At 40.6% G+C, this 24,539-nt stretch overlaps 1 protein-coding gene across 1 annotated transcript; it reads right to left on the bottom strand.

Annotated features, from left to right (window-relative positions):
- Positions 1–24,539, bottom strand: KIF11 (kinesin family member 11). The gene is made up of 22 exons (XM_063132867.1): positions 24,437–24,539; positions 19,343–19,475; positions 18,288–18,385; positions 18,134–18,212; positions 17,529–17,714; positions 17,328–17,452; positions 14,592–14,682; positions 11,728–11,970; positions 10,886–10,981; positions 10,592–10,680; positions 9,218–9,305; positions 7,332–7,520; positions 5,753–5,960; positions 5,411–5,583; positions 4,569–4,691; positions 4,164–4,322; positions 3,127–3,266; positions 2,484–2,763; positions 1,882–2,104; positions 1,618–1,775; positions 1,248–1,364; positions 1–335 (listed from the first exon to the last, which is right to left on the bottom strand). Exons 1-22 carry the CDS (start codon positions 24,502–24,504, stop codon positions 207–209), a joined length of 3,195 nt encoding a protein of 1,064 aa, XP_062988937.1. The 5' UTR covers positions 24,505–24,539; the 3' UTR covers positions 1–206.

The raw sequence follows: 24,539 nt of genomic DNA, 5'->3' as shown, positions 1-24,539 counted from the left end.
TAGAGATTTAAAGTCTTTATTTAGGAGCACTTAAGTATAAAGTTTAAAAATGTGCAAAAAATACAAAATTACGTATAAAAAGCAGTGAGGTCTTTAATAGATCTCTTTACAGGTAATCTAAAACAGTGACACTACAGCACCAAGTGCAGAGCTCAAGCTGATAAACTGCAAGACTGGAGAGAAAGAAGCAGGGATGTTGTAGATCCTTAGTTTTGTGTTCTTAATGGAAATTTGGACTTTAAAATAGGTGTGTCTGCTGAGTCGTCCTCCTCCTTGGATTTTTCCAGGAAGGCTGCTGATTTGTTCTCTTTATCATGTTTGACACTTCTTTTATGCTGCAAATTTAAAGAGCATAAAATTATCACTTATTCTCCATTAGGCACAGTGTTGAAAGAAGTCTACACTTATTACATTTTCTGGACATGTCATAATTCTGCAAAGTCTATAGATTGGTTTAAAGAAATACAGATCTCTCACAATTTTACACATGATATGAGATAACCTACCAACTTAAAATAACATGATTTAAAACAGGGTCTTCACATAGAGCAGAATGAGTTGGTAGAAAAGATTGCCCCTCTTAAAACTGCAGGTGAAGGATAGTAAGGAATTTTTAAACGTAAGGGAGCATTGAAAAATGGTTGAAGGCTCTTCGATCCAGCAGAGGTCTCCATCGTTAGAATGGGGAAGGAAGTGTTTTGTTGTTTTGCAATTGCCCTCATCCATGCATCTCCCTAAATCTGCTCTAGAGTATTGGGGGACCATTTAAATCAGTGTGGGGGATGGTATGGGGGTCTGCAGGGGGAACGGGAATTGCTGAAAGTCACCTCCCTCCCCATTCTGCTGACGGAAGTCTTTACTGTATCTAAGAGCCTTCCATCAGTAGAGGAACACCAAATTGCTAGGCCTGGCTTAGGCACGCAGCAGAATGAGGTGACGGAATGGATAGTACTACTTGAGACTGCAGGTGAGGAATGCCAATTAGATACACCCCAAGACTCCATTCACAATTGTTTCCAAACTACCTTTCAACATTTGGATTCAACATGTCTATTTCTAATAAAATCCAGAGTTCAATGGTGTTACTCTAAGGTAAGTGTGTATGCTACATGATCATAACCCCAATCTTTTACATTTCCAGTTGCCTGTATAGCAAACTACATGTAATCTCCTAATTATAGTTAGCCCTGCCAGAAGCGCTGATTATTAGCCTTGCATTTTCAAAGAGACAGAAAATAAACAGTTACCTGGAAGAATGGTATACCACCATTTGTCTGAATACACACACTTGGCTCCAAATAGGATTTTTCATTGAACAGGCTCTCATTGGTGTCTCTTATCTCCTCTTCATCCTCCAAAGAATCCTGGAACACAACAGTTAGCCTGCTGTATCAGTGAATGCAGAGAAGACAGATCTACAAATTAAAAGCACATCTACCAGAGTATTGCAGGAGCACTCTCCAGTACAGGATTTGTTCTACAGCTATATACCAGTTTTAACAAATTCACTTGGATTTATACACTTTGTAACACCCAATGATGTATCTGCCATTAAGCATCCCACCTTTGCGAAGCAATTTGAGGCAGGCCTCTTCTCCCTCTAATTTCCACAAATACCTGATCTAGGGCCTTGGAAGCCATGGTTGTTGAAGCAGCCTTCAGTGTAGCTGTGAGCTCTCCTTGCTTTTGCCTTAACTTGTCAAGCAAGACATCACGGGGTTCTGTTTTCACAACTGTCACCGGGTAATGGTAGTCTTTTCTTTGTGGGGTGTTTCCTTTGGAAGTAAAAAACAGTTTAAGCGGCATCTAAGCCTTCATACCTTTTGGAGTAGAAACCCTCTTTTCCAATGACTGCATGGTGCATTCCTCTCCTCCAAATACCTGTTGGAATATCTACTTTCAGTTCCTCTGTCACAAAATCATTAACTTGATTTAAACCATCCGCCGTCTCTTCAAGGAGTGTCTCTTCCTGCTTCATAAGCACATTCTTATCGTTCTGTGACTTGTCGAAGATCTCCCTGAGGACCACCTGTTCAGCATCCTTTTGACGGTCAAGATGGTCTGCAATTTTAGCAACTGACGTGTTGCAAGTGGCATCTAGATTCTGAAAGCAAAATGGAACTCTTAAGAAGTGTAATAAATAAAATTAGTTAGCTATCACAATTGGAAACTATTTTTCCAGGTTCTGTAGGGCAAGCATATACTTGCAGTGAAATAAAGAAGGTAGACTATTGGCTCAGTGACATCAGATTCACTATATGATTCCTGATAGAAGCTTCATTAAAGTTTTTAGAATGATGCTAACCAGGACCTTATTGGGGAAATGGTGATGAAAATGTGGAAGGCAGAGATTTCCTGCCCCACCATCCAGCAAAGCAAAAGCTTAATTTCTAGAGCAAAAATTCAGCAGAGTTCTGGTTGTCAGATCTTGCCAGAGCATAGCTCTAGTCCACTTGTCATCAGGTTAGAAGATTCAAAGTTACCTTGTAAATGCGTTGTACGTGTTCTTTCCTGCTGCTGAGAAAGGCTCTCTGTTGATTAACTATGCAGGTCATCTTTGTAGCTGCAATTTCAGCCCAGTTACTTGTTTCCTGGCTCAGACTTCTCAGGCTGCTGCCCAGGTCCTCACAGCAACTAGCTGATTCCAAGAGTACCTTAGTATTTTCATTGTTGGAGTGCCTGATCTCTTGAGAAAAGTCATCCAGAGGCTGAGTCAATATGCTATGCTGGGAAGTTGTAGAGTTGACAAGGCCAGTACTTTGCCTGTAAGAATGGATCAATACATTATTAGAAATGTTGCTCTAAATGTTGATCATTTAACTATGTAGCAGGGTCGGGTTTGCTATTATGGGAACTATTTCATGATTCAAGATCTGTAGGGATCACACCCAATGATGCAAGACTAAAAACGAGCAAATGTAGAATAAATGGGATATGACTAGATATTGCATTCAAGCACACTTGGAGTTTGAGATTTTCAGAACTAGACTTGAAAACTTAGTACACTCCCAATTCTGAATACTAGTCTAGGCAGTATGTAGACAGCTGCACAGAATAAGTCTACAGAATGCTTTAATAGCCTTTCAAAGGCATTTGAGAGATAAGCAAATTAAAGAGCTTCCTTACATAGCTACGTTTTCTTGTACAACAGTAGTATTCTTCTTGAGTCTTCCACCTTTTTCTAGGACTCCACTTAGGTTCTGCTGAGTTTCTTGCTCTAGCAGGCTCAGCTGGTTTTGCAGAGAAGCAATAAGCTGTGCTGTACCCTAGCACAAATGTAGAGAATTAAAGACAGATCACTCATCTGGGAAATATTAGCAAAGTGTTAAAATCTGTTATTATAAAGCATGCTGGGACAGTGGAAATTAGTTCAAATTTACTCCCAAGTGCATTTTGCATGGCACAGCTTTTGTTACCCATGACATTCAGTAGCAACGTTCAAGTGCTGGCTACTGGTCTTTAGAGACAGCTGAGAAATACCCATCCTTTCAGTGGACATGAGAAAAGCACTTGGCATTAAATATTCTGCTACAGGAGTGGGTAGAACTCAGGCCTGTGCAATCTACTCACCCTGCCTCCACCCCACCCACACCCCAGAAGAGAACCGAGTTCCATCAACCCAAACGAGTCACAAAACGGCAGCACAGGAACTGGGGCCAGACACAGTTATCTGCTGTACCCCAGGAACCATGTACTGGGGTAACCTGCATATACAACCACAAATCAACCTCACAAGTTATTGCAGATAATAGATAATAACCAGAAGTACACTGCTCTGTATTACTATTGTCTTCCCCCCCCCAAGGAACATGTTTTCCAACTGCCCAGCATTCATACACGAGAGAAAGAGATTCCCAAAGAAAACAAATCCTTTCACAGTATCCCAGAGCTTCCAAGGAAATTATAGCTACACTTCTAGTTGACAGTCAACCAGAGGTAGCTTGTGTGGGCCACCCAATACCAAGATACAGAATGTTCTGCATATTGTTCCTCTCCTGCATATTATGGCATTCTAACAGAATCAAAAAAATTAGGGCTGTAACTTCATCTTTTCCACCTCTGTGGGATGCAGGTCATCATTCTGCCCACCTCCGAAGTGCATTGAGGACTTGCTGCAGACATCATTGATCCATTCCTTATTGTGCTACAAAAAGAGCTGATACCTTTTTTTGTGCCAGTTTTGTCAACTCCACCTCTTCTTGCAGGCTGTCACAATCAAGCTGAAGTTGAGCAAACATTTGGGAACTGTCTGCTTGTAGTTTACGCAAAGCAAGAGCATGTTCTTGGAAGAAAAGTGCCATTTCCTCTTTAAGGACAATCATCTTTAAATCAGAAAAAGATATCACATCATGATTCAGAAAGAAACCAACGTTGACTTTTTTGAAACTATCCTAGCCTGGCATGTATATAAGCTAAATGCACCATCAGGTCAGGAAGTCAGTACATGGGATATTTCATTACCTTTCGCACAAGTTTGATATTATGAAAAGAAGTGAAACTTGTTTGTTCCCACAAAAGTACAATAGTTATGGCATATGAGAGAAGTTGTGAAAAACCCCAAATCGTACCTTTTCAGCCATAAATGAATATTTCTTTAAGTTGTTCTGTAGTTGAGCGTTCATATTCAGCACATGTAGCACCACAGGTGACAGACTACTTAATGCTCTGTCCAATCCAGAGGAGTGCTCTTCCTCGAAGCAAAAAAATAATAAGGTATCAAACAGTAATTTCCACTTTTAAAGAAAAAAAATTCAAATTCAGTCAGAAAATTTGAGACTTGCAGCAAGCGCAAAGAAACAATTACATCTCGTTGATTAGGAGTCAATAAGCTGTACTCAAACCCGTAGAGCAACATTACTCAACCTAGTGCCCTCTAAATATGTTGGACTACAATTCCCAGGATCCTCCAGCCAGCCATGCTGCTGAAGGATTCTGGGAGTTCCACCCAATACATCTGGAGGCCACCAGGCTGGGGAAGGCTGATGTAGAGATTTAGCACCATGCCTCCTGTATTGCAATCCAGTAGTACGGCCAACCAATGACATCCAGGGAGAAGTGTATAGTTGGGAGCCAGTAGCTGACAAAGGCCTTGCTTAAAGAGGAACAGCAGTACAGCCGTTGACCCAAGCACCTTGCATTTCCATTCCTTCTGCAGAGCTGAAGAGCAAAGTCATCGAAGTGATTGCCCTTCTTTGTTTTCTGCTATAACTCCTCCCTCATGCTATTATGTCAAATAACTGGGAAAACGTGAAGAGAGAGAGAGTCACTTAGCCAGATACAGCCCTTGATAAAGAGTGCTGCTGGCAGCTACGTTTCATTTATGTTTGCATTTCAAGAATCAGTAGGCTTCATCACCAAAACAATTTCATAATTGCTCAGTCATTTCCCTAGCCGCAACACTTCAACTTACTATGACTTTCTGCAGGTCATTTTTATTTTCCAGTGTCAGTGCCTCCTGCTTCAGTATATTTTCAGAAGCTATAGAAACTTCAGTGGAAATGATCTCCTTTAAAGAGCTGAATGCTGCATCTATAGCTGTTGCAGTAACTCCAAAGGCGGAAGAGCTAGCAGACAGAAGATCACCTGCAAAGAAAGAGAGGTATAAGAGGTTGACCGAAACACTTCTTGGCAGGAGACAAGAGTGTATTATTAATGATTTCAGGAACAAGTCTGATTCTAGATTCAGTTTTTTTGAGGGGGAAGAAGTTTTTTTTTTAGTTATTGCCACACAAAATTGAACAGAAGCACTTACCAATCGAAAAGGTATAAGAGTCCAGCATCTGCTGCTGTTTCCAATAGTTCTCCTTAATAGAGTTTTGCATTTCACCAAAGAATGTATTCATACGATCTGTAAACGTCTTTTGGGCTTTTGCATTATGCTGCTCAACCGCATGCTTACGATGTAGTTTTGCATACAGACCAGATACATCTTTGGTGGTTTCCTTAACTGTACTAAGCAACTACGACAAAAAGACATTGTCAGTCTTCAAATATTACCAACTTGATTACAAAAACAAACACATCAACATATCTGCGAGTCAAGTGAAGCCACAATCAAACTGATTATGAATTATTCTAAATTGCAGAAGACGGTCAGTTTTTGAAATCAAGCTCTCTGGAGTGAGCTAGAATTTGCAAGCTCCCCAGATAAACAGCAAAAGCAAAAGTTCCTCCAAATAAACTAAACCAGAGAAAGAAAGAGAGAAGGGGAAAAAGCCTCAGTCACAGTGGGCTAGCTCACATGTAAAGCTAAACCATGATTTAGCACCACATAGACAATCCTCTCCAGCTCCAAGCAAAGTCTCAGACTCATGCTCCGCCTGACCCTCTCTGCTTCCTGTGCAGACAGAAAGGGGACTTAACAAGAACAGAAGAAGAGCCATGCTGGATCAGATCAAGGGCCCATCTAGCCCAGCGCTCCATTCCCACCAGCTGTCAACCAGGGACCCACAAGCAGGACACGGTGCAACAGCAGCACCCCCACACACATGTTCCCTAGCAACTGGTATATATTCTGTTTCTGCTATTCCTGGCTTGTCATTATGGATAAACTAGAAATTGTGGTTTAAAATGAATTCTAGTTTGATAAACAAACCAGCCAAACATTCCATGTTTTAAAATGGTGGATCTCCAGTTTCTGTGACATAGAAGGTTCGATTTCGATTCTTAAGACCATTTTTGCAAGGAGCGACAATGGTACCTCTTGGTTTGACCTTTATAACGTTTATAACATTGCGAACACTTAAGTCTAGGGTTCCTTTTTGCTTAAACTTATATTTTTAACCTGTTGGTTGTTCTATTATGGTTTTAATTTTTGTGAACCGCCCAGAGAGCTTCGGCTATTGGGCGGTATAAAAATGTAATAAATAAATAAATAAATAAATAAAATGGGCTTGTTCAGCAATTAACTAGAGCCATAAAATGCTAAATCATAGTTTTGCATTATGTGCTGATGTGGACTATTGACTATGGATAGATTCGGTGCGCAAGGCTCATGCCATGGGCAATCCTGCTAGCTTGGTAAAAGCAATAAGAAGCTGAGAGGGCATCCCCAACTGGCATAAGCTAAAAGACTCTACCAGCCTTGCTTCCACAAAGTAGATGGTACAAGTAACCTCTTATAGGATGCCCTCTCCTTTTTTAGTGTGAAGTAGACAATTCACTCCCACTTCACCAGAAACGGATCATATGTATGGACTGATGCAAGCTTCAAAATTTAAAGAGCTACTTGGAACGCATCCAATTCTAACAGTGTAGGTTATAATCAAGGTCTTGTAAGCATATTAACCACACAAAGGCCAGGAAAAGTCTAGGACAGTGAACTGTGTAACCTTGGTAGCAGTGCCATGAAGTTTTTCTTCTGTGTTCTCCAAAGCTGATGCCACATACTCTTCTTCGACAAGAAGAACCTTGGTTGTTTCCAAGTGCTTCTGAGTGTCTTCCAGTTCTTTTTCCCTGAACTGTAGGTCTGTTTGGCACTTTTCCATTTCACTTCTTTGAACTGTGAATAACTCTGAGATCTGTATTAAGAGGAATCAAAATACACAACCAAGATACACTTGTAAGAAACAATATTATGATCAGTTAGTAATACCAAGAGCACTATCTTGACTATGAAATAAAGCTTTTCGAATGGTAGGATAAGCCAAGTTGCTAGAAGTGACTGATAACTTAAAGCGTAAATCTCGAAGATGGTTTTGTTTTTAAGCTAAAGAACTCAATTATCATGCATAAGCTTTTCTCATAATAAACTTATTTATTATTGCATTTATCTCCCACCCTCTTTTCTGCAAGGAACTCAAGGCGGCGTACATAATCCTCCTCCTCTCCACTTTATCCTCACAACAACAACCCTGAGAGGTGGGTTGGGCTGAGAGTCTGTGACTGGCCCAAAGTCAGTCCATGGGTTTCCATGGCCAAGTGGGGACTAGAACCCGGATCTCCCAGATCCCAGTTTGACACTCTAGCCACTACGCTACACTGGCATTTAATAAACCATTTAATTCTCAAAAATGTTTTGTAGGTTTCAGGTCAGTGAGTCAAGCAACAGCAGTAAACAGAGTTTATAAGCCTACTTAAACAGAGTTTATAAGCCTATGCTGGTGGAATAATTTGAAGACAGGAAGCCAACTAAGGCAACGTTCATGCAATTAACTACTTTAATTAAAATATATATTTTGTAAATCTACTCTTAAACATGCAATAACTCACTGGAAAGGTAGTTAAAGTAAGTGGAGAACTGGAGTACAGACACACTCTTCTCCTAACTGATGCTCCTTGTGGAGAAAGAGTGTATTCCTTGGAGAATTTGAGAGAAGCAAGGAAGGCACACCTTCCTGAACATCTCATATACAGGGTTTCCCAGACGCCCTTGCTACCTCTCTGAGTTTTCTGTGAACTGAGAAGCATGTAAGGGAAGGATTGATCTCCCTTCGTGATGGGTTTGCAGAACTAAACTTAATGCAAAAAGTGGCAATTGACGATATAACATCTAAACCAGGCCACTCATTCAATTCAGATGTAAAATGATAAACCATAGTTTGTCATTACAAGAATGAGTAACAGTGAATCTTGGATTCCCATCTCCCTCCTTCCCTTCTTTTGTGCATCAGGGTAGGCGGTTTTAAGATTCAGCTTCTAGTTTGCAGTTTTGCCCAAATGCAGTAAACCAGGGCTTGTCCTTAAACAAGGACCTAAAGCATGATTTGATCTTTCCTTGGGATTCTGGTTGAAAGCAAACTAGGATTTGCCTCATTTAGACAAAGCGGCAAGCTATAGTTCGCTACAATAGCTCCCAAAGTCCTAACACATATAAAGGAAGAAAGGAAGGGGAAGGAGGAGTATGCAAGCCTGAGGCTTGGTGCTCATCATCCTCAGAACATCTGACTGGACATGTCGGAATGCTTATTTTTAATTAGAAACTGATAGCTATTCAACTGATGCTATTTGCATCTCATGAGAAAACTGGTATGGGAAGGTTAACAATGCTTTAACTACAACCAATGAATTTAGTATGTACATTTATTTCTCTTTCCTAGCCAACACTGTCCAGTTTGGTACATGCTGAACAGTGTAGGCTAGGTGGGAATAGGCCACTCTTAAAATCCCTCACTTTAAGCTAGGAAGTCTGAAGCTTCTTTGAAATGACAAAAAGATTGCACCTTCCCAAAGCATCTCTAAGACTAACGAAGTTTACTTACTAACGAAGTTTACTTACTCTTTTCAGTTCTTCCTCCATCGCTGCAATTTTTTCAATATACTCTGCAATTTGTTCTTCCTGAACTGTCAACTTCCCATGAAGAGCACTAAAGCCAAAATCACATATGGTGCACACTGAGCAAGTTGAATATGCAAAGCAACTCAAAAGTTTGTGAGAACAAAGCTAGAGACACATATGTACTTATATTTGACCATTTTCCACCATGTTTTCACAGGTTTATTTATTTATTACATTTCTATACCGCCCAATAACCAAAGATCTCTGGGCAGTTAACAAAGATTACGGAAGTGTACGTAGTCTAAACCTATGCCAGGTATCCCATATTGGAATATTGCCTTGACAGCACATTAGACAAAGACAAGTGGGATCTGCAACAAAACACTGCAATATATCAGCCACGCCATCCTCCCAGATACTACAAGTTGTAAGGGGTTTAAGCAGGCCAATTCCCTCGGCCACCCCCACTTTCCTTTCCATCTCACACTCAGCATTGCAGCTTTTTATGCTCAATCACTGGAATGGTTTTAACCCATTTTTAAAAAAGTTTTGTACATCTATATACTTCAGATTCCACCTTTCTATTTCTCAGTGGCCCTGTTTCAGCAATAACCCTGACAGTCCTCAACCCCACCACCACCCAGTTTGTTGTAGAGGGAACAAATGGGACCTGCAATTAAGTTATAGTATATTTTTCATCCTATTTTCCGGGATTCCTTGCTATCATGCTGTTATTTCTTATAAATTTTATACAGTATTTTATTATACTGCATTGTTTGTATACTGCTTAGAAATTTCTTTTAATACAGTGATTGATAATTGATAAATAAATAACATCAAGAGTTCCAGAAATCTTCCACTTATTTCTCAGTATCTTTATTTGGGTGCCAATCCTGTTGGCACTCACCACCTGAGTTCACTATTAGAGTGAAGGAGAAGGCTTTAACAAATCCACTCGCCAGCCACAGTGTGTGGGCTGCTTCTTCCCAGCAAGGAGGCAGCTACCCAGGACCAAACTGGGATCCCCTCACTCCTACCATCCTTTCCTGCTGCAGAGCAGTAAAAGCCAGGCAGGGAAGGCAGCTTGGAGGTCCGGGAGCAGCTCCAGCCACCCACTCTCTCAGTGGCCTTTCCCGAAGTGAAAAAGCTGGTTGAGAAAGGTGTTGAGCTCAGTACTCCTCTGTTCCACTCCTTTTGTCAGGAAAGGCTGTGGTGTGGGGCCTTGCCCTGTTTTGGGAGGCTGGGGCATAGCTGGAGACAAAGGTTTTTGGCTTGGGCAGCAAAGTCAACCAAAACAATTGTACACCCCAAGGGACAAGGGTGACGCCATGTTAACCCCAAGCTACCAGTCTTCACAGACAGCCAAATACTCACTCATAGTTTTCCAGAGAAATGTAGACGCCACTTTTCTCCCGTGCAGCTGTAAGATCTCGTTTTAAGCGTTCAATCTCTTCTGTATACTCCTGTTAAAACATTAGCTGCAATGTAGCTGCTGAGGTGACCACAATCTGTAAACTTCACTATCTAATAACTCTTAACAAGTCCCATATTCCAACTTGTTGCAATGGAAAGATATGACCGGGAATTTATTTATTATTAGTATCAAGGCAGTTCAGCAATTTAAAAGAACGAAGTATAACATTTATACTTAATGAAGGCATACTGAACCTTAATGAGTGCCCGTTTTGTGAGCTTCTGGTTCACTTCAGGTTTATTCAAGATATTCTTTGCTCTATGAGCATATTCAAGAGTACTCAGGGTTTCCTATTGCACAAGAGACAAAAAGTTACTGCAAAGCAAGAGTTTTCTATTTCAGCACTTCTATACAGAAATACAAGAGTGCCCCTTAAACACACTCCCAATATTCACTTCAGGAAGGAAAAGCTGCATTTAACTGTGGTGCATTCTGTCAACTTTACTCAACCCCACCCCTCACCAGCATCTAGGGATGCAACCTGATTAAAGAAACCTTAATTAATTACTCATGAGTTTTAAGTTGTTTAAGTCTCACTCCTTCATCAATGAAAATTGGTATATTTTTAGATGACACATGTCATAGGAAGAACTGTCTCAAAAGTAGCAGTCCCCCCGTGTCAGAGAAGGCAAAATGGCTCTTCTAATAAGATGCCTAGGTTCTGTAGCTTCTTAAAAAAAACATTTATTTTAATGAGTCTGTCTCAATTGAGACAGAACTTTTCACTGAGTAAAATGTTTCACTGAGTCAATCTCACTCCTTCATCAACGAAACATGGCAGCCCTACCAGCACCAGAAGTCTGCTCTTCCTCCACTGCAATATATAAGCTTTCAGCCAGTCTTATGGTACTGCAGGGAGATTTGAAATCTCAAACATGCCCCCATCTATCCCCTGCAATATACACAGAGTCTGCCTGCAACAGGTCAGGAGTCCAGCAACGAACCTCTGCTAAGCCTTCCCAATGGCTGCAACAGTTTACCTTGGAGGCCAAATTCCCTTTCAGCCAATAAAGTAATTTGAAGGAAAGCACCTTACCTCAACATTGATGGATGCAGGAGAAACTGTTGCAATTATACACGTTTTTGTGCGTCCCCCAAGAGAGTCTTGCAGGATTCTAGTGAGCTTAGATTCTCTATATGGGATATGTGGGGTTCTTTCAACAAGTGCAGTAATGACTCTTCCCAGAGTCAACAGGGACTGGTTGATATTTCCAGCTTCACGAGCTCTTTTGTCAACAGCGCCAGAACGACCAATGTTTTCACTTCCTGCCAGATCAACCTATAAACAAGAACTTGCCTATATCAACAAGCCACTATAGTCACAGGTTGGGGCCAAGCTTGGTAGCTAATATTATTTCCACTAGCCAGCTGGAAGTGTCCCTGAGCACATGCAGAGTGCTGCCCCATTTCCACTGTGCAAGTGCAACATCCTGCTCTCATTAAGGTGAAGGGTTTACAAGCCCTTGCCCAATTCACTACACATCTCTCTTTAGAAGGTAAGTGTGGCCTCCACCTCCCTTGCAAATATTCCATACATCAGGGACAGGGAGACATTAGGCTTGCATGATCTGCTTTATTTTATTAGAACCTGGAGATCTAACAACCAGAGCAAGACCCAAAACAGGAGTGGAACCAATTACCTACTGCATTTCACGAACCACAGATTGGTCCATATACAGGTACAACTGTTGAGTGACAAGTAAATGAAAGAACCTAACTTCAACCCCCTCTTACATGGCCAGCAAAATGAAAAGCTGATCAAAGGCAAGCAAGCAATGCTCATAAATTACAGAAGCTGAGAGATAAGCCCAATACCAACAACTGGGCACGGCACATAGTTTTTGAAGGAAAAGCAAGTTGTGCCGGCATTCTTAATCAGGAAGTCTCACTTTAGAGCTAGGGAATATTGAGCCTCAAGAGATATACAGCTTTCCTGGGCAAGTAATTGAGCACATTCTCAGCCCTGCCACTTCAGTGAGAAAAATCAGACTAACAGTTTGATCCTATGCACTTTTTACTCAGCTACTCCACTAACTGTGCATACGATTGCGGCCTTATATGTTAAACAAAATCAGCACAGTTACTGTGAGGCATGCTGCAAAAGACTAAATGTCGCTACCAGAACCACACATTATTAAGACTTGGAGAAGTTTAAAAACAACAACAAGCATTTTGACAGATTGGGTACTAACTTTATTTCTCTGCCCTTTTGCCAGAAATGAAGATATTTATTTATTTATTTATCTATCTATCTATTACATTTTTATACCGCCCAATAGCCGAAGCTCTCTGGGCGGTTCACAAAAGATTAGTCAAACTAGTCCATTTGAAGGGAAATAAGCATAAGAACGTAAGAAGAGCCATGCTAGTTCAGACCAAGGGTCCATCTAGTCTAGCACTCTGTTCACAGTGGCCAGCCAGCTGTCGACCAGGGACCCACAAAGCAGGACATGGTGCAACAGCACCCTCCCATCCATGTTCCCCACCAACTGGTAGTATTGGGGGAGGTTTAGAGGAAATGAGACTGAGAGGGACTGGAGATGGCATCAGGGACTGCAGACCCCCTACATTTCAGATGAGAACAGGTGATCATTTATTTACCAAAAAGTTTCATTCTGGGTTGGTGAAATGAAGGTATCCCACAATGGGTTAACTCCCTCTACCGCCCAGGAAAAGCAAGGAACAGATTAGGGATAATGTTTTAGAAGGTAGCTCTGTTAGACTATCGCTATTAAAAAAACCACTTTTGTTAATATTCCATGCATCTGATGAAGGGGGCTATAATCCATGAATGCTTGTGCCAGAATAAATGTGTTAGTCTTTAAGGTGGCACAAGATCTTAGATGAGGGATAGAGGCTAAGCATCTGCAGCAGCGTAACTTTTGTTAGGTAACAGAAACTTGCCTTTGAAAATGTTCAGAGTGCCATTCTTTCCAAATACTAATAAACAGTTATAGCCTGTATCTTCCAACCACACTTAAAAATAAGGAACAGGGCTAACAAAATGATTTCATATCTCCTACAGGGATAACCCCTCCAAAAAGTTACCTTTAGAAACTAGGCACTGGACTCTACTTTTTAAACTAAATTTACAACTATTTTTTTTTCACACATAGCCTTTTTTTTGTCACAAGCAAGACACAGAATTAGAATTGCGGAACAATATGTCTGCGATGACATGCTCAGCCTAGGAATTTGTTTTCAATGCCAGACCTAAACACACATTTCTTCCATTGCCCACAAAAACCCAGGCCTGCTTTTCTACTCAGCCAACTGATAAAAGATGGTCTCAAAAATAAATAAATAAACCTACCTGCAATTATAATGAAGGACTGGAGCTGGTTGACAGGGAGGTATTTGAAATAGATTCTCAGGGTGAGGGGTGGAGACTGGGGCTGCAAAAGCTCTTTAACAAATGTTGCTGAGCTTCAGGAAAAGGCTATTGCTAGGGCGGGAGATCAAAAGTAAAGGGACTGTGAGGAAACCAGCTTTGTAAAAGGATTGAGCAGAGGAAGAAAGACTACACTCAATACTGAGCACTTGAAAAAATTGAGACAGAAAATGCTGCTGCCAAGGTTCCCTCCTCAGCCCACCAACCAGATGTGCAGTATTGCCAGGGAGGGAGGGAGAAGGGAAGAAGAAACCCTTCCAGATGCCATTCAAAACTAGGGAACGTAGACTTCCTCTCCCAATAATCTGTCCCAGGTTATTCCAGCAGCCCGCTTTAGCTGCTCTAATGCAACCTCCCTCCAGACACTTGGTTCTTGTCAGAGGCTGGCCATTTGGAAATAGCACCTCACCTAATCATCTTTTATTGTGGTTGAAGTAATACTTCTCCAGCCCCTTCTGTTATTCCTGCGTATAAACTCTACCTGTGCAATCTTATGCACTGACACTTACCAAGTTTAGCTTCCCAATTTTAACAAGCTCTTCTCCATCTGTTGTTGTTTCTTTCATGTGTAACGTGACAGAGAACACCGAATGGGATCGACTGCAAATTAAGTTAAGAGTTTCAAATAAATATTCCAGTGACTATTAAAAAACAAAAAACTTGAGCAGCGTTCCCGTAACATCAAACCAACTCACAGTGCGGGTTAAATTGCCCAGCTATACAGAAAGATTTCCCTTCAGTTTAGTGCAGAAACCTTTTTTAAAAATTCCCTATCACACATACAGAAAAGTCAACTGGGCAAGGAAAGCTTCAGTAGGAACTACTATTTATTAAAGTTTGCAATAAAATATATTCTTCTATGAATTCAGAATTAGTTGAACAATTTAGTATGAAAAACAGGCCAATTTGACAGCACATGTTCCTGAACCTTCAGACACTCATTTGGGGGATCGTAAACAAGCCTGCTTGCTGTTACATCCAAACCAGCAACCAACTGCTTGCGTTTGCCCTCCAAATCAGGATTGCAAACCAGATACTTGCTGTTCTAAGGAAACCATAAGGAAGTCTGAGAAAGCAAGGGGAAACACGAACACAAAGCTGTTTCCAACGCTCCGAAGTATAGGAAATGCTATTAGGAACTGACCTAATGAAAGTTCCAAGAGAGTTCTTCCAACCACCAAAAATCTAGTAAACCAAGGTGAGAGAGAGTGACAAATACTTTTAAAAAAACACTTGGTGGTAAGAGAAAAAAAGACTTAGTGGGGAGAGAGACAGAGAGTTGCAAATACTTTTTAAAAAGGCTTGGTGGTGAAAGAGAAATTTGCAAATATTTCTAATCCTTGATGAGTTACAATTTATTTTTTTGGGAAGCTGGTGTGCCACACGGCCTTTTACTCCACCTCAATTGCTCGACCAGTCACATTGGCCACCAGCCAGTCACATTGGCCACCAGCACTGATTCTACGTAATATATTATGTAGATTATAGATGATACGTTCTACATAATTGCACTTGCTGTAGCAAGGCCTGCATGGTGTCCAAAATAATTTAAGTGGCAGTTACATTTATTAAAAATAAATATCAAGCCTGTCCACAAATCAGTTTTGAATTCCAACAAATGTTAATCTACAATATATGCTAGAACTAAAATAAACTTCAGAACAGTAAGTGACAAGCGTAAACAGCAGCAGAACAACCAAACTACCTTTAAGCATTATAATTCAGTGGCACATCCTTTGGATGCAAACAGTCTGAGGCACTGTTCTATGGAGGCTCCAGTACTTCTTGGAACAGCATTTCAGAAAATGATGCTGAAGGACTTGATTGATGCCCTGGCTGTTGGCCTGTGGTGTCCCTCAGGATTCCATTTCACTATTTAACATATACATGAAATCCCTGGAAGAGGTTTTTCAGCATTTAGGCATTTGCTGCCATCAGAATGCTGATGACATCCGACTCTATCTCTCCTTTTCACCCAAATGCAAGGATGCTGTTTCAATTCTAAATCAGTGTCTGATATCAGTAATGGACTGGATGAGGACAAACAAATTGAATCTTAATCCAGATAAGACAGAAGTGTGCCTTCTGCGAAAGGCAGATCAGAGAATAGGGATTCAACCTGAGTCTTCAAGAATATTACACTCCCCTTCAGGATTCAAGTTCACAGTTTGGGTGTATACCTGGATTCCATCCTGAACCTGAGTTCCCAGGTTTTGGCAGTGGCTAGGAGTGCATTTGCAAAGCTGAACCTAGCGTGCCAACTGAGCACATTCCTGGGGATGTCTTGATGTAGATCACAGAGAATCATAGAATAGTAGAGTTGGAAGGGGCCTATAAGGCCATCGAGTCCAACCCCCTGCTCAATGCAGGAATCGATATGGACTGATATGGACATGGTGACATATCCTTTAGTTACATCCTGCTTGGATTGCTATAATGGGCTGTATGGGGGAGGGGCCATCTTTTTGTGGGGGAGAATAAACTTCAGCCTCAAAGGAAAAGTCTGTATGTTTGGATGAGAACTGAACTCTAAATAATTCTAAACAAGACCCACAGAGCAACGTGGGTCTACATCTAGCTGGGAATTCTGAGTAAACATGCACAGGATTGCTCTGTAAATTTCATAAATATGCCAAATGTGACAATGTTATATGCTGACAATATTATATGTTAACTATGTTATAAATAGCAGGTATTTCAATTGCCTCCAAAAGTCTGTATTTGTTTTGTGAAAGGAAGTCTTTCACTGAGATGGTCCTGCTTAAGCTCAGAAGGTGGGGGTACCTGGAACAGGACCTTAGATTATGTCAGAAGCAGACCAGGAGGTTCATATGAGAAGTTGGTCCTTACCATCTGGCATATTTCATGTTTGTCATAACTATATTTTAAAGGTATTCACCTACAGTTGAATCAGTTTCAAAGATGGTGCATAATGAAATGTATCTCGCACCAACAAAAATCAAGATATATCTCCAGAGTAATTTAGGCTGAAATCTGATAATCTTGCCTGACAATAAGCCACACTGAACATAATAGGATTAACGTCTGAGTAGATGTGCACAGAATTGTGCTGTTAGAGAAACTTCACACTCTTGCTGTATGGTGTAGACTTCAAAAATCTATAGCATATCCCACTTTTTTGTCCTCCTCAAGGCTTACAACTTTTTAATGTTTTTCTTGTTTTTATAATTACCAATAACATGAAAGAGCAAGATGCATCTCATCAAAAGAAAAATATTTCGTACCTGGAATATTGGTTCAGGAAAGTAGCTGCAGTGGTTCTTTTTGCTGCTCCTCTTTCTAAGATCTGATAGACTTCATCCTTGTTATGAACAGTTATTTCTTCCAAACCCTTGATTATGACACCCCTCTGTAAAACAAGATGTGAGGTTACTTCTTTAATTCAGAATCCCACAGTCCTCAAGAAAACAAGTCAGATTTCTTACCTTGTTGCGTGGATCATCAAACATTTGCAGCCTTTCCCCAACATCTGCAGATGGATTCAAAAGATCAAAGAGCTCCTCATTGTAGATTTCCAACAAAGATACTTTCACAGAAAATTCTGTACCATTTTCTGCAAGCTTTTCAAATATTTGATGCAGTGTACGGGGAATTACACCAGCTAATGGATCCTACAATAATAGTGTATAAGCAAAACATACTAGCATTAAATGGATCAGTGTATAATCTTTGGACTTTAGAATGCTATCAAGCAAAGTATGCAACTTTAAAATATGTGTTTTAATGCAAGAGGCACTTAAATTTAGGTTACATTCCTATGCATATTTTCCAGGGAAGAAGTCCCCTGTATTTCCTTCAAAGGAAACATTCAAAGGGAATTTTGCTGTTAGCTTTATTCTAGCCTGCCCCAGCCAGGTGCCCTCCAGATGTGTTAGACAATAATTCCTATCCTCGCCAGGCAGTATGGTCATTGGACCTGTTTGGGGATGATGGGAGTTGTAGTGAAACATAACTGGAGGGCCCCAGGTTAGGCAACTGGCATGTCCCAAGTCCTCATTTTTCACTTTAGAATTCATAAAACAAATGTTACCTCTTCCCATGTATATTCTTCATTAGGTGATCTCTCCCCTTCCATAGTAAATGTCTTTCCTGTACCAGTTTGACCATAGCTGTGCACAAGAATTTGAAAAGTTAGCTTCAAGAATGTATTTTGGAATTCGAAGAAAAATAAATAGGATACTTACGCAAACACAGTGCAATTATAGCCCATAAGTACTTCATCCAAAATGGGACACACAACACTCCGGTACACATCGATTTGTTTAGCTTGAGCTCCAAAAACCTGTTGCATTAGATACAAGACATCATTACTACACTTTAGAGCAGTTGTGAAATGGGAACTCTCCCACTTGCACACAACTGCCTCTGGATCATTGGATCATTTTGATCTAGCTACAGATTCTCGCCTCCCAGTCTGTGGGTGTGGGACAAACAGGGATTTGCCGAACAACCTTTTGCTTTATTTTCGGATGTAGAGCTGCCACCATCCATGTTACTAATCCTTAGCCAACCAAACAGACTGTTTCAGAAATGGGAAATTGCTTTTTAAAATAAAGTGAAATATTGAATCAAGTAGCAAAGACTTTACTTATCAGGATCCTAAATCTTAGGAATAACTCACCAAAGCGGCTTGCAATTGGGGTGGCACCTGGGACTTCACTGCATGGAAGAAGCTATCTAGCTGTATCCTCCAACTTTGGGCAAATAAATCCAAAGCACCTTACTTTTTAATTCTATATTTTCCTAGAGTTGGGCTGAAGAGAAGGGTCCTTGGCAGCAGGGCTTAGAAATGCTTCAACCAGCTGAACAGAATAGAATGTGTCCTGAGGTTTAACTTGATTGGTAACAGCCTATCATTTGTGGGGGGCCCTTGTAAAGAACGGGATCTGTCGGTATCACGCCCACTCTCTCCCATCCATAACAGGAGCTCAAAGCCTGAGGTTCATATGCATAACATCAGACCCTACTTCTAGTGTTACATCTGAAAATAATATTATCTACTCAGACAGGGAGCAAAGTCTCAGGCAGATGTCTTTTCTAGAACCTACGTCTAAGTCTTTTAAGTGAAGATATCAGAAAGTGAACCTGGAATCATTTGCATGCAAAGCATTTTCTCTGTGTCACTGAACTGTTCTCCCTCTCCTCAACTATCTATCTACAATTACTAGGCTGCCTTTAAAGATGGAACCCTACCAAAACCGATACATCAACAGCTAGTCAATATATTTGTGATACTTACCATATCAAATGTGTATGTCTTCCTTGATGTTTTATCAGACACCCCTCCAGTGCGAACTGTCACTTCTTTCCTGGAATGTTCGCACTCCACTACTCCATAGGAATTAGCTTTGCGCTCAGACACATTGAAAGGCCTTTAAAAACAATGAAGGTTTATGTTAAATTTCAGCTGTAATATTTATCAGTCTAGTTTCAAGTAAGCACAAGAGCGATAAACCTGTAGAACCTAGATGTGCCCTTTGCTTTTGTGAGCTTCAGACTTATTTGGCATTCACCACAGCACTATTATCCATCCACAATACAGAAATGAGGAACTCAATAACTTAAGATCCCTATAAGCATATTGAAATTTGGTTTAGTTGAGCTAGATATGACTGTTTAAGACTACTCCAAATCTGTAATATAAAAATGGCAAGATCACACTACCTGTGGAATTTGGGGGGAGGGGGAGAGAATTGGAAAATTTTAATCAGGAAAAAAAATGTTGAAAGTTTTTTGTTGCTCTAAATCGATCCAATCCAGCATGTTTATATATTCAGGGTGGAAATCTAGAAAGTATGCCATGTTCATTTTATAAACAAAACTTCAGAGTGTGTCTCAGAAGAGAGAGATTAATGGATAAAATGCAGGGGGAGGTATAACATGCCAAAAGTGCCAATTGATCACTTGTGAAAATTAAACATGTGGAATAATGTCTATTAAGAACACACATTTGCCAGTGGAAAATTGTGGGTTAACTGACCCAAAAATTGGGGGATGTAACCTGTGCACAAACCACTTCTTGTTTCCGTTAATAATCCTCAAATGCCACCTGGCAAATGTGATGTCCACAGGGGCATCATTAGGGGTTGTTCATTAGTTACAACTCCAAGTTAACCCATGGCTGTTCTTGGGCTAACTTGGGGTTAATTAACACAGGATTTGCCTTGAGAGGTTGCCATTACATCTAAACAGGTTCCTTAGGTCGATTGACACATCACAACAAGCCAGGATTCCTGACCTATTGGGATTGATCAGTATGCTTGTTTATGCTGCTCAACCACTCTTGCTTGGCTCTTCTTATTTATTTATTTTATTTATTTATTTATTTATTTAATTACATTTATATACCGCCCCACAGCCGAAGCTCTCTGGGCGGTTCACAACAAGTGGGAGAAGCTAAACAAGCCACTTTGCTGCTTATCCAAGCCTATGCGGCAGGGTCTTGCTATTTACTGTTTTACTCTGTACAGCACCATGTACACTGATGGTGCTATATAAATAAATAATAATAATAATAATAATAACAAACCATGGCTTATGACTCTGGCTTCCTCAGGGAGAGAAGCCAGAATCCCTGGTTCTAACACTACAACAAAACACAGATGGAGGGACTGCAGTTATTTTAGTCAATCCTAATGGCAAGAGAAACCAAGCAGGTATGGGTGATATAGTTGGGAAAGGGTAGTTTTAGCTTGATATTATTACATACCAAGTCTGAATGACAAAGGGCCTTGCTTGACCACCTGGAGGCGAAATGGGAGGAAGAAAGGTATATAGTTGGGGGCCCACCCCGCAAACGCCTGGTCTTGTCTTTGCAAAAAGGTGGAAAGAACTACAGTGGGGAGAGGGGGCAAGGTCCTGTGTGAGTATGTAGTTACAGCTACGTGGTTTTTTTTGTCGTTACTGGGTTTTATGCTATGCATGCTTTTATTATATTTGTAGTTATTCTTCCCATGTAACACCCCTACCCTTAGTCTTGATAAAGGCTTCTATCTCACATGGTGAGCTTCCTTTGTCTTGCTTTGGGTCTGTGCTAAATCCAGTGGTAGCAGGTCACAGAAGGGCTTGTCATACCTTGACAGGTACGATCAACCAATGAGCCAGGAACCCTGGCTTATTAACAAGTGATTAAATTATAACAAGTGATTAAATTATAACAAGTTGCGAGGATGCAAGAAAGATTGCAAGAGAATATAATTTTGTGTAAGACAGGACACTCTTCAGGAAGATTTAAAGTGTTTTATTTCCCTTAATTGGTGTTTGCACTGAACGTTCTGGATGAACAATATTGTAACTTCAGCTGCTGGTTGAAGCAAAGGCTGTATTTATCCTGTTTTGTTACTTGGAAAGGTGCCTTCCCTGTCTGCAGTGAGGCTGGCATCTACTGGAAGGAGACCTTTTTCAGTAGGAAACCTTATTTAATGTATTTATGGCCTTTCCGGGCAAAAAGCTCCCTCAAGGCTATTTACAGTTTTTATACACACACACACACACACACACACACAAATAAAGTAGCAGTAATGCAAAAACAAAACACTGAATACAACATGAAAGAAACAGCTGCCATTAAAATGCTTCAGCAATAACACAATTAAAGTAGCCATTTCAGTTATGGAATACTCTCCCCTAAAAATTCCTTTACTGCTGATCTTTCAAAAACAGATTAAGGTCATTCTGTTTCAACAGGACTTCAGAGAATAATATTAATTAGTTCACTTTTTGATAGCTAGGCTTCTCATCTTTTATATTATTTATTGTCCTGAGTTTCATACATTTTTGTTATTGTATTGAGGGCTCCTTGTGAATGGAAAGGCAAAAATGTGATTCATATTGATTCCATGTAAGTCAATTTCAACATTCTTAGATGTTGCTAATGTTACTAGATGCTCCAGCTTCACATACAGTTTTGCCATATACCCTATCAATTGTGACAGTTTCACCTGCAGGAAATATTTTTTGACTGTCTAAGAAGGATAGCTAATCCTGTCAGCAGACATGGCTTTTTAACAAAGCCTTTGATGGTTAAACTCACTGGCCACATTGTTTTAACTGCATCTATTGCTTTTAAATTATATTTTTTTAACTTGAATAATGGTTTAATTTGTTTTTAACTGTGTATATTTATTGTTTTATACTGTATGTTTTTATCTGTACACCGCCCTGAGATCTTAGTGATATAGGGCGGGATATAAATATTTTAAATAAATAAATAATACATATCTACACAAGAGCTGTTTATCTGGTCACTGCAACTTCGAACTAAAGTACATTGATCCTGCTGAAGACCTAGCATATTTGTACGCATAGCAAATTTGATCGCCTTAGGAGACTAAACATTGCAATAACACCAAGCATCCACAACCAGACATATTGATTTCTATACAGATTTAGACTTCACTTTTTATCAGCATGCAGTTGCCATATTTTCACATGGGAATATTCAATAGATTCCACAACTGTCATATTCACAACAACAGTTCATGATTAAGAACATTAAGATTGCCATTAAACCTATGTTAAATATATTCTTTCAAATACCCACCCTCTCTTTACTATAACTGAAAAAAATGTGAATGTGTTCGGAGCAGTTGGGAGGGCTACTCATTTGTAAAACCTTAGGACCACTTTGCATTCCGTGTGTTTCCAACATGGAAATCATCCGTGAAGAAAGAAGTATACACAGCCAACATGCAGAGGGCAGTGCAAGAACTTATTTTACCGGGAGATTCAGTACATGGAACTGCTGGTATAAATTGCCTCAGACTGTGCCTAAAAAAACATCTATAAAGAGCTGGAAAAGAATAAAACTCAGCTCATGCCCTTCACCTTGTACTTAAGAGCAGATAGCTTTTCTGTTGATATGCACAGCTCACGATTACATCACTTAAAGGAGCATTTGAAAAGGGAGAGAATGACAAAGAAGGTACCACAAAGGAGGGATGAGCTTATTAACTTTTTTAAAAAACAGAATCACTATGGCCTATACCAGCCATCCCCAACTTGGTGCCCTCCAGATGTTTTGGACTACAACTCACTGGATTTCTGACAATTGCCTATGCTGACTGCGGCTGATGGGAGTTGAAGTCCAAAACATCTGGAGAGCACCAGATCAGGGAAGGTTGGTCTATACTACAAACATGTGGAAGTTAAAGAGGAAGAATGTATACTCAAAGAGATCCAGATGTTGTGATCAACATGTGCAAAGGAGAAAGCAGGATCAACTTTACACATTTAGCGTAACTTCTGTAAGGGCTATGTGCATATGAACTGGAAGTGTGTAGGTTCTATCTGCAAGATCTGGAATCTTTATTTTTCCAGGGGGTTTACAGTAGTATCTCTTGTTAAGGCACAGCAGGTGTTAAGTGAGCATGAAGACACACTCCTTGTTTAGGGATGTAAGTTGCATATTGCTAGTTCAGACTGAGCTCCAACATTCTCTGCAAAAATCCCAGCAACCATCAGGTACTAAGCAGTCCACAGGAAATTGGCCAGTGATCAGCTAGTAGACAACAATCTAATTATCCTGCCTTTTAAATACATTGGCCCGGTTCAGACAACACGCTAAAGTTTAACCATGCTGCTTAATCACAAAATGGTTAACGGAATGCATTAACCTTAATCAGATATTACTTGCTGATTGCCAGGGGTCTAGATTAAATAAATCTAATGTAATCTTTTGCTCATCCCTAGAAATGCATAGAATTTATTTACTTACAATTATACCCTGCCTTTTCCTCCAAGAACCCCAAGGTGACTTATATGGTCCTCCTCTTCTTCACAACAACACGGTGAGGTAATTTAGGTTGCAAGTCCGTGATTAGCCCAAAGTTACCCAATGAACTTCATGGCCGAGTGGGCACATGAACCCAGGTCTCCTAAATCCAAGTCCAACACACTAACCACAGGCTTGTGCTGCAAGTTCCGCTGTGTTCAGTGCGCTTACTCCTTAGCAAGTCTGCACAGGATGGAAGCCTTTCTTTTCAACAGCCATCGTCTTGATTCCCGCGATTACTAATACTGGGTTGGGTTCAAACTTAGTCATATTCAGAGTAGACCCAATAAAAGTATCTAACTAATTTAAGTCACATTGATTGCAGTGCACCCAAGTCTAGATCCAAGCCCAAATCTAGAAAGGACAGCCTCAGAGACCAAGGCTGCAACCAATTAATGCACATTTAACCGGGATTAAGCTTCGGAACAAACACCTCGGCGGGGCTTCCTTTCTAGCATGCATGGACAAGATGGGCAGGGCCCCTTCCTCGTCCCCAGCGCCGCGGCTGCCATTCCCCACCGTCACTTTTGGAGCAAATCCACCATGCCGGCGAGGGCTTACCTGCACCTCACGACCACTTGGATGTTCTTGCCCTTCTCCTCCTTCTTGGCGCCGCCCTGCGAACTCATCGTCAAGCCGCCACAGAGAAGCTAGAAAGGGAAGA

This window comes from Elgaria multicarinata, chromosome 8, assembly GCF_023053635.1.
Source record: "Elgaria multicarinata webbii isolate HBS135686 ecotype San Diego chromosome 8, rElgMul1.1.pri, whole genome shotgun sequence".
Taxonomy (NCBI): Eukaryota; Metazoa; Chordata; class Lepidosauria; order Squamata; family Anguidae; genus Elgaria; species Elgaria multicarinata.
The sequence above is the reverse complement of the archived record's forward strand: the minus strand, read 5'-3'. Positions and strand labels throughout refer to the sequence as shown.

Coding starts and splice junctions, on each gene's coding strand:
- KIF11 (XM_063132867.1), bottom strand. CDS start 24,504: ATGAGTTCGCAGGGCGGCGCCAAGAAGGAGGAGAAGGGCAAGAACATC. Junction 14,683..17,327: donor TTCCTGAACCAATATTCCAG/GTACGAAATATT, acceptor CTTAATTTGCAG/TCGATCCCATTCGGTGTTCT. Junction 1,365..1,617: donor CTTCCAAGGCCCTAGATCAG/GTATTTGTGGAA, acceptor GTTGTGTTCCAG/GATTCTTTGGAGGATGAAGA.